General features: G+C 44.0%; 1 protein-coding gene across 1 annotated transcript in view; it reads left to right on the plus strand.

Moving 5' to 3' along the window:
- Positions 1-3,547: 3,547 nt before the first annotated feature.
- Positions 3,548-11,171, plus strand: part of fam124a (family with sequence similarity 124 member A) — a gene marked incomplete at both ends in the record, with an annotated part of 70,795 nt that continues 63,171 nt past the window's right edge. Inside the window, one exon of the mRNA XM_084161336.1 lies at positions 3,548-3,621. Coding sequence (XP_084017462.1) covers positions 3,548-3,621 — 74 coding nt within the window. The remainder of the gene's footprint in view (positions 3,622-11,171) is intronic.

An 11,171-nucleotide genomic window follows, 5' to 3' on the forward strand; every position in this document is an offset into this window, starting at 1 on the left:
AACTATGAAAAATACATATGGAATCATGTAGTAACCAAAAAAGTGTTAAACAAATCAAAATATATTTGAGATTCTTCAAATAGCCACCCTTTGTCTTGATGACAGCTTTGCACACTCTTGGCATTCTCTCAACCAGCTTCACCTGGAATGCTTTTCAAACAGTGTTGAAGGAGTTCCCACATATGCTGAGCGCTTGTTGGCTGCTTTTCCTTCACTCTGCCGTCCGACTCATCCCAAACCATCTCAATTGGGTTGAGGCCAGGGGGATTGTGGATGCAGCACTCCATCACCCTCCTTCTTGGTAAAATAGCCCTTACACAGCCTGGAGGTGTGTTTTGGGTCATTGTCCTGTAGATCATTAGGCTGCATATTCTTACGTCCGTCACTCTCCTTGTGGTTAATACAGGACAAGGCAACAAACAGAGCTCTACATCAGACCACAGCATGCCTCCCTGCTGCTGACTATGCAATGTCAACTAATGGGAATTCCCATAAAAGACACTGGACCAAGTATAATCAAGGGAACATATTTGTGTACACCTTAACTGATTCTATTAACAGGATATTTTATAGGAGTGATGAAGCCTGTTAGATTGTTGTGGTTTGGCCGCTATAGTGGAAAAGTGAGGTTCGGCAGAGGCAAGAGCAAAGGCGTGACTTCAAGATCCACCATGGCTGTGGGAAGTACGATAAAGGCTGTGTTTACACAGTACAATTCTGATCTTTCGACCAATCAGATCAGCTCTTTTGCCCATATTGGTCAAAAGATCAGAATAGGGCTGCTTGTGTAAACGCAGCTTAAGTGTCATACTATATTCCACCTCAGGCTCAGTTGGTTTCACATAGGGTGCCCAATTCTGATATTTTTTTCACAAATTGGTCTTTTGACCAATCAGATCAGCTATGAAAAAGATCTGATGTGATTGGTCAAAATACCAATTAATGGTATCCGGGATCTTTGGGACATCTGTACCCAAAACCCTAACCTTAACCCCTACCCTTACTCTAACCTTAACCATAACCCTTACCTAACCTTAACCCTTACCTTAACCATTTTAAATGTCAACTTCAATTGGGAATTGGGAATTGGGAAGTCCCAAGGATCCCAGATAGCAAGGATGTTGATTGTGTACCCTATGTTGTGATTATCACCAAATATGTTGTTGTCTTCTCACACTATTCAAACCCCACAATCGAATAAACAGCATATGAAGCTCTCTTAGACTGTAGATCACATGTTGCAAACAAATAATCTATATTTAGGAATTTCTGTGCATCCTTGACAATTGCTAATCAATGGGTTATGGCAGTAGTCTAGTGTGAGGGGTTATGGCAGTAGTCTAGTGTGAGGGGTTATGGCAGTAGTCTAGTGTGAGGGGTTATGGCAGTAGTCTAGCGGGAGGGGTTATGGCAGTAGTCTAGTGTGAGGGGTTATGGCAGTAGTCTAGTGTGAGGGGTTATGGCAGTAGTCTAGCGGGAGGGGTTATGGCAGTAGTCTAGTGTGAGGGGTTATGGCAGTAGTCTAGTGTGAGGGGTTATGGCAGTAGTCTAGGGTGAGGGGTTATGTCAGTAGTCTAGTGTGAGGGGTTATGGCAGGGGAAACGGTGTTGCAGTAGTCTAGTGTAATGACAAGCGAACCTGGGGAGCTTTGTGTTCACATTGCCCTAATAAAGGGAACCGGACAGTAGAATTCAAGCAAACCGAACTCAGACCACCTCTCGAGATGGTCTCAGTTCAGTTCGCTTCGGGGGATCTTTTGAGGGGTTTGAATACCTTTGGAGTGTTCACACTGAACAAAAAATTCACCAAAAAAAGTTCTCAAATGACTCAATGGGATCCATTAGGTCTAGTCATCGATCACGAGATGGAAGAGTTCTGTTGAAGGTTGATCAGATGTACTGTAACACAGTAGGCCTCATGTGATGATAGTGATAGTCCTGGTTATACATTGGTCCGTTGTAGCTTGGATAATAATAATAATATAATAACAAGAGACCATAAGAATCCAAGAGGTCCACGGAATACCCCCTCTCTCTACCGGACTACTGAGAAGGAGTCCACGGAACACCCCCTCTCTCTACCAGACCACTGAGAAGGAGTCCACAGAACACCCCCTCTCTCTACCGGACCACTGAGAAGGAGTCCACGGAACACCCCCTCTCTCTACCGAACCACTGAGAAGGAGTCCACGGAACACCCCCTCTCTCTACCAGACCACTGAGAAGAAGTCCACGGAACACACCCTCTCTCTACCAGACCAGTGAGAAGGAGTCCACGGAACACCCCCTCTCTCTACCAGACCACTGAGAAGAAGTCCACGGAACACACCCTCTCTCTACCAGACCACTGAGAAGGAGTCCACGGAACACACCCTCTCTCTACCGGACCACTGAGAAGGAGTCCACGGAACACCCCCTCTCTCTACCGGACCACTGAGAAGGAGTCCACGGAACACCCCCTCTCTCTACCGGACCACTGAGAAGGAGTCCACGGAACATCCCCTCTCTCTACCGGACCATTGAGAAGGAATGGTGAGAGTAAGGGGTGTTTTGATATTCAACACCTTCTTTATTAATTGGACAACACTTGGACGTATTTATAACATCCATCCCAATGGTGGCCTAGGCTCCGTCTTTGCAGAACATAAGAACCAAAACAGATCTAGATGAAAGACAAAGGGTGGAAGAGGCAGGATCATCACAGAGCCTACAGACTCTAAACTAAAGTCTACGCTCTTTAGAAAAAAGGGTTCCAAAAGGTTTCTTCAGCTGTCCCCATAGGAGAACCCTTTTTGGTTCCAGGTAGAACCCTTTTTGACTCCAGTTAGAACCATTTTGGGCTCCATGTAGAACTCTTTGTGGAAAGGGTTCTACATGGAACCCAAAAGGGTTCTTCAAAAGATGATCCTATGGGGACAGCCGAAGAACCCTTTTAGGTTCTAGATAGCACCATTTTTCTAAGAGTGTAGTTCACAACTTGGAGAGGCCTTATCGTGACGATGAGAGTTGTGAATGTAACGGTATCTGGGTTTATCTGTCTAAAAACACACATTCTCCAATATCACTGTACTAGTGTACATCATTAGGGCCCTGTGTTTAGCGCAATCACGTGACATTACATTTGACCTTTATTCGAAGCTTTTTCATCAAACTGTACACTTTTCTTTGTATGTCAGATGGTCCAGCGCCTTCCTCAGACAATTGCTTAAATTCTTGGTTTAATTCTAATTTCATGACACATCTTCATGATACGGTACTTTGTGTCATTTTAGCAGAGTAGGGACGACAGTACCTCGTTGTACCACATGTTGGCGACAAAGACAACGATTTTCTCAAGGAGCGTGGATGATGACGCAGTGGGGAGCCAGCCAGCCAGCCTGTTGCTGCTGGAGCCATCGGGAGAATGTTCTGCAAGGGCTGCAAGAGTGAAGCAGCGGTCAGCGCCTCTTCTCTCTTCTGTTCCCTCTCTCCTTTTAACGTCGAAGAAGGTTGTTAGAGCCGCACTTCAACGAAGGTTTAGGACTATTGAGAAATAATGCAAACGAAATATGTCGTTATCCTCTGAGATGGAGAAGAATTCAACAGAAGATGACTGCGTGGATTCGGGAGCAGAGACTGGAGGGTGAGTTTTGGGTGTAGTTGGTTGGGGAACTTCCACACGTCTTGAAAAGCACTTACATCTTTCTCTTATGGTTAGCCTACTGTATCAGCATGTTATTCCTATGTTTAATAAGACTTTAATTTGTCTGTTAACTATGCCACAGACCTGTAGACGAGAGTCAAGTCACTTGATCCAATCATCAAGTCTCACAAAGCTAATTAATTTGGTTTGACAGATTACGGCAGGAGGAGGTAAGGCTGCAGAATGTTTTGATTGTATGGGGCTGGAAAACTTAATTGAGTTTGGAAAAGTTCCTGAGCTCGTTGTTCATCCATCCATATGCTGCTTGGCACTAAGCACTAGGACATCTGCCACGGGAGATTTAAAACCCTAATGCTTTTGTGGAAAGTAGCTGGCAATGTGGAACTAATGACTTATCTTTAATTAACAGCAGATTTTAATGTGTTCCTTTGACACAGATCTGATAGTTTGATGAGTTGTAGACTAATGATGCTGTCAATGCTATATTAATCCAAACATCAAATAGAGCATATTTTGATTCTGTTTCATTGATTGCTTTATAAATGTGTTCATTGTTTGTTTTCAGCTATTAAGAAAAGATGCGCCCTGGTTTGGTATGTTGCTGATGACTTTGGTGTGTAGGCTAGTGTGTGTGTGTATGTAGGCTAGTGTGTATGTAATAGTGTTGCTCCCGGTCCTTCTCCTTGCCCCAACCTGGGCTTGAACCAGGGACCCTCTGAACGTATCGACAACAGTCAACCCTCGAAGCACCGTTACCCGTCGCGCCACAAAAGCCACGGATCTCCGTGCGGAGTAAGGGAGTGACGTCACTGGTTGAAAAACGCTACTAGCGTGCACCGCTAACTAGCTAGCCACTTCACACCGGTTACATATGTAGGCTAGTGTGTGTCAAGTGAAGTGTGTGTGTGTGTGTGTAGGTTAGTGTGTGTCAGTGAAGTGTGTTTGTATTGGGAGAGTTCAAGCCAGCTGCAAGGGGTATCAAATCAAATCAAATGTATTGGTCACATACACACGGTTAGCAGATGTTATTGCGAGTGTAGCGAAATGCTTGTGCTTCTAGTTCCGTCAGTGCAGCAATATCTAGCAAGTAATATCTAACAGTTCCACAACAAAAACCTAATACATACAAATCTAAGTAAAGGAATGGAATAAGAATATATAAATATATGGATGAGCAATGTCATTATCAGAGTGGCATAGGCTAAGATGCAATAGATAGTATAGAATACAGTATACACATATGAGATGGGCAATGAAAGATATGTAAACATAATTAAAGTGGCATTATTAAAGTGACTAGTGTTCCCTTTATTAAAGTGGCCAGTGATTGTCAAGTCTGTATGTAGGCAGCAGCCTCTCTGTGCTAGTGGTGGCTGTTTAACAGTCTGATGGCCTTGAGATAGAAGCTGTTTTTCAGTCTCTCAGTCCCAGCTTTGATGCACCTGTACTGACCTCGCCTTCTGGATGATAGTGGAGGTGAACAGGCAGTGGCTCGGGTGGTAGTTGTCCTTGAGGATATTTTTTGGCCTTCCTGTGACACCGGGTGCTGTACGTGTCCTGGAGGGCGTGTAGTTTGCCCCCGGTAATGCGTTCGGCAGACCGCTACACCCTCTGGAGAGCCCTGCGGTTGCGGGCGGTGCAGTTGCCGTACCAGGCGGTGATAGAGCCCGACAGGATGCTCTCAATTGTGCATCTGTAAAGAATGTGTGAGGGTTTTAGGTGACAGGCCAAATTTCTTCAGCCTCCTGAGGTTGAAGAGACGCTGTTGCGCCTTCTTCACCACACTGTCTGTGTGGGTGGACCGTTTCAGTTTGTCAGTGATATGTACGCCAACTTTCACTTCCATCAATTTGAAAGGGGAAAATTCTAAATTATCCACACCGTTGTGGCAATTCAGCTGATTCCACCTTGCAGTTGAATTGAACCTCCCTCTGTAGGTTAGTTTGACCCCCCCTCCAAGCCCAAGTCTCACCTCATCAGCCCTTCCTTACAACCTCAGAATACTCCTAGCCTAATCCGCAAAAGCTATAGTCAAAACTGCGGTGAAGTTAGTGGATGTTCTTTGGCTGCATTTCATCCCACGAAGAGCTGTTCTCTCCCATTTTAACCTCACTCACAATGGAAGATGGCGTCAGGAACAATTTATTAAGAATTTACCCTATGAGACCATCTATCCATCATCATTCAATCTCTATAAACCATCTTGTTTGCTTGTGACAGCAAGTCAGAGCTCGGAAACGGACAAAGGACTGGAAATCGCTGATGTGAACGGAAAAGCACATATTCTCTTATGATAACCTGACACTCGCTCCGGGTCTGACTGGGTCATATCCTCTCAGGAATGTTTACTCCGGTCCATATTTCTCCTCTCCTCTCATCTCTCTCTCTCTCTCTCTCTCTCTCTCTCTCTCTCTCTCTCTCTCTCTCTCTCTCTCTCTCTCTCTCTCTCTCTCTCTCTCTCTCTCTCTCTCTCTCTCTCTCTCTCTCTCTCTCTCTCTCTCTCTCTCTCTCTCTCTCTCTCTCTCTCTCTCTCTCTCTCTCTCTCTCATTGCCAAAGCAAGTTAAACTCACAAAAGTTCACTCACAATGGAAGATGGCGTCAGGAACAATTTATTCAGAATTTACCCTATGAGACCATCTATCCATCATCATTCAATCTCTATAAACCATCTTGTTTGGAAGGAAGTTAGGAAGTGCAGCTCAGTTTCCACCTCATTTTGTGGGCAGTGTGCACATAGCCTGTCTTCTCTTGAGAGCCAGGTCTGCCTTCGGCGGCCTTTCTCAATAGCAAGGCTATGCTCACTGAGTCTGTACATAGTCAAAGATTTCCTTAATTTTGGGTCAGTCACGGTGGTCAGGTATTCTGCCACTGTGTACTCTCTGTTTAGGGCCAAATAGCATTCTAGTTTGCTCTGTTTTTTTGTAAATTCTTTCCAATGTGTCAAGTAATTATCTTTTTGTTTTCTCATTGGTTGGGTCTAATTGTGTTGCTGTCCTGGGGCTCTTTTGGGGTCTGTTTGTGTTTGTGAACAGAGCCCCAGGACCAGCTTGCTTAGGGGGCTCTTCTCCTGGTTAATTTCTCTGTAGGTGATGGCTTTGTTATGGAAGGTTTGGGAATCGCTTCCTTTTAGGTGTTTGTAGAATTTTACTGCTCTTTTCTGGATTTTGATAATTAGCGGGTATTAGCGGGTATCGGCCTAATGCATTATTTGGTGTTTTACGTTGTCAACTGAGGATATTTTTGCAGAAGTCTGCATGCAGAGTCTCAATTTGGTGTTTGTCCCATTTTGTGAAATCTTGGTTGGTGAGCCGAACCCAGACCTCACAACCATGAAGGGCAATGGGTTCTATAACTGATTCAAGTATTTTTAGCCAGATCCTAATTGGGATGTCGAATTTGACGTTCCCTTTGATGGCATAGAAGGCCCTTCTTACCTTGTCTCAGATCGTTCACAGCTTTGTGGAAGTTACCTGTGGCGCTGATGTTTAGGCTGAGGTATGTATAGTTTTTTGTGTGCTCTAGGGCAACGGTGTCTAGATGAAATGTGTATTCGTGGTCCTGGCAACTCGACCTTTTTTGGAACACCATTATTTTTGTCTTACTGACATTTACTGTCAGGGCCCAGGTCTGACAGAATCTGTGCAGAAGATATAGGTGCTGCTTTAGGCCCTCCTTGGCTGGGGACAGAAGCACCAGATCATCAGCAAACAGTAGACATTTGACTTCAGATTCTAGTAGGGTGAAGCCGGGTGCTGCAGACTGTTCTAGTGCCCTCGCCAATTCGTTGATATATATGTTGAAGAGGGTGGGGCTTAAGCTGCATCCCTGTCTCACACCCCGGTTCTGTGGAAAGAAATGTGTGTGTTCTTTGCCAATTTTAACTGCACACTTGTTGTTTGTGTACATGGATTTTATAATGTTGTATGTTTTCCCCCCAACACCACTTTCCATCAATTTGTATAGCAGGCCTTCGAGCCAAATTGAGTCTAAAGCTTTTTTGAAATCAACAAAGCATGAGAAGACTTTGCCTTTGTTTTGTTTTGTTTATTTGTCAATTAGGGTGTGCAGGGTGAATATGTGGTCTGTCGTATGGTAATGTGGTAAAAAGCCAATTTGACATTTGCTCAGTACATTGTTTTTGGTGAGGAAATGTACGGGTCTGCTGTTAATGATAATGCAGAGGATTTTCCCAAGGTTGCTGTTGACGCATATCCCATGGTAGTTACTGGGGTCAAGTTTGTCTCCACTTTCGTGGATTGGGGTGATCAGTCCTTGGTTCCAAATATAGGGGAAGATGCCAGAGCTGAGGATGATGTTAAAGAGTTTAAGTATAGCCAATTGGAATTTGTGGTCTGTATATTTTATCATTTCATTTAGGATACCATCAACCCCACATGCCTTTTTGGGTTGGAGGGTTTGTATTTTGTCCTGTAGTTCATTCAATGTAATTGGAGAATCCAGTGGGTTCTGGTAGTCTTTAATAGTTGATTTTAAGATGTTTGTTTGATCATGTATATGTTTTTGCTCTTTGTTCTTTGTTATATGTTTGTTTTTTGTTATAGGGCCAAAACGATTGGAGAAGTGGTTTACCCATACATCTCCATTTTGGATAGATAACTCTTCGTGTTGTTGTTTGTTTAGAGTTCTCCAATTTTCCCAGAAGTGGTTCGATTCTATGGATTCTTCAATTACATTGAGCTCATTTCTGACGTGCTGTTCCTTCTTTTTCCGTAGTGTATTTCTGTATTGGTTGAGTGATTCACCATAGTGATGGTGTAGGCTCAGGTTTTCTGGGTCGGTATGTTTTTGGTTGGATTGGTTTCTCAATTTCTTTCTTAGGTTTTTGCATTCTTCATCAAACCATTTGTCATTGTTGTTAATTTTCTTAGGTTGGATGCTTGACATTTTTAGATTTGATAGGGAAGCTGAGAGGTCAAATATACTGTTTAGGTTTTCTACTGCCAAGTTTACACCTTCACTATTACAGTGAAACATTTAGTCCAGGAAATTGTCTAGAAGGGATTGAATTTGTTGTTGCCTATTTTTTTTTGGTAGGTTTCCACACTACTTTCCTTCCATCTTTAGCATTTCTTAATATTATTCAGTTCCTTTGGCTTTGATGCCTCATGATTGAGCATAACGCTGTTCAAGTGGAGTGTGATTTTGTTGTGATCTGATAGGGGTGTCAGTGGACTGACTGTGAACGCTCTAAGAGACTTTGGGTGGAGGTCAGTGATAAAGTAGTCTACAGTACTACTGCCAAGAGATTAGCTATAGGTGTACCTACCGAAGGAGTCCCCTCGAAGCCTACCATTGAGTATGTACATACCCAGCGTCCGACAGAGCTGCAGGAGTTGTGACCCGTTTTTGTTGGTTATGTTGTCGTAGTTGTGTCTATGGGGGCATATGGGGGAGGGAATGCTGTCACCTCCAGGTAGGTGTTTGTCCCCCTGTGTGCTGAGGGTGTCAGGTTCTTGTCCAGTTCTGGCATTTAGGTCGCCACAGACTAGTACATGTCCCTGGGCCTGGAAATGGTTGATCTCCCCCTCTAGGATGGAGAAGCTGTCTTTGTTAAAATATGGGGATTCTAGTGGGGGGATATAGATAGCACACAGGAGGAAATGTTTCTCTGTTGAGATAATTTCCTTATTAATTTCTAGCCAGATGTAAAATGTTCCTGTTTTGACTAATTGAATAGATTGAGTTAGGTCTGCTCTATACCAAATTAGCATACCCCCTGAGTCTCTTCCCTGTTTCACACCTGGTAGTTTGGTGGATGGGACCACCAGCTCTCTGTAACCTAGAGGGCAACCAGTGGGTCCATCTCCTTTATACCATGTTTCTTATAGGATGACAATGTCTGTATTTCTGATTTCTTCGATGAAGTCTGGGTTCCTGCTCTTTAGGCCAAAGGCAGATGACCTCTGACCTTGTATATTCCAGGATGAGATAGTAAAAGCTTTGTGTTCCATAGTGTCTAGTGTTGTTTTTGTGTGATTTAGGCCCGGACCATCACAGTAGGTGTTGGGGGGCAGAAGGGGCATAGGTCTGATATGGGGGGGCCTATATAGGGTGTGGCCAGGGTTTGCTTATGGTGGTCTTAGCTGGTTAAGGTGTGGCTGGTGATGCTGTGGTCCTCTTGGCGTGGGTTCTCTCGGTGCAGGTCCTTCAGGATGGGGTCTTGCAGGTCTGGGAGGGTGTCTCGCTGGTCTAGGCGGGGTGTCCGTTGCTCCTGTGTGAGGTGCTGGGGCTACGGTTGAGGGTGACGTCCTTCACTCTCTCTCTCTCTCTCTCTCTCTCTCTCTCTGTACATTACCAGTGTTCATTTTTTTATTTAACCCCATTAGTGTGATTACTGGTTTGATCTACTTTAGGAAACAGAACCGCCAGTAAACAACTCTTCTGTTGACTTCAGTTCCGATTAAATTAGAGAGCGACAGGGATGGTCTTTCAGATGTTCTTTACACTCTAATACATACGAGTGATTTCAGTTGACTCAAAGGACCCAGTCAGGTCATACTTAAAGAGTAGAAGTTTGATAAACATCATGCTGGTCTTGGGATGTATTAGTGTTAGTCTGGTACATTAGCTTTACGGTAGAAATTTTTCTGCGTCCCAAATGGCACCCTATTCCCTATGTAGTGCACTACTTTTGACCAGAGAATGGCACCCTATTCCCTATGTAGTGCACTACTTTTGACCAGAGAATGGCACCCTATTCCCTATGTAGTGCACTACTTTTGACCAGAGAATGGCACCCTATTCCCTATGTAGTGCACTACTTTTGACCAGAGAATGGCACCCTATTCACTATATAGTGCACTACTTTAGACCAGAGAATGGCACCCTATTCCCTATGTAGTGCACTACTTTTGACCAGAGAATGGCACCCTATTCCCTATGTAGTGCACTACTTTTGACCAGAGAATGGCACCCTATTCCCTATATAGTGCACTACTTTTGACCAGAGAATGGCACCCTATTCACTATATAGTGCACTACTTTAGACCAGAGAATGGCACCCTATTCCCTATGTAGTGCACTACTTTAGACCAGAGAATGGCACCCTATTCCCTATGTAGTGCACTACTTTTGACCAGAGAATGGCACCCTATTCCCTATGTAGTGCACTACTTTTGACCAGAGAATGGCACCCTATTCCCTATGTAGTGCACTACTTTTGACCAGTGCACTATATAAGGAATAAGGTGCTGTTTGGGATGCAGCCCCCTAGTCTCTCTCGCCAGACTGAGGGTGCTCCGCACGCTCAGCCACTATGAGAGGAGACTACAGTAGACCTACAGAATAGCACAGTGCCGTGTGGTTAAAACTATCATTTTGGTCAGTCCTTGCATCTATAGCTCTTGTCTATGAATTTGAGAGTGGTTACATTTCCAAACGCTTTGTTATTGTTCATATTGAGTAAGTCATCATATTGAGTAAGTCAACATCTTCTAAGAACATATGAAGATAGTTGTTATACCTGTGTTATAAGACACAGATAGTTGACTACACACTAACCTCTCCT

The sequence above is a fragment of the Coregonus lavaretus genome (assembly GCF_964263955.1).
Source record: "Coregonus lavaretus genome assembly, chromosome: 5".
Taxonomy (NCBI): Eukaryota; Metazoa; Chordata; class Actinopteri; order Salmoniformes; family Salmonidae; genus Coregonus; species Coregonus lavaretus.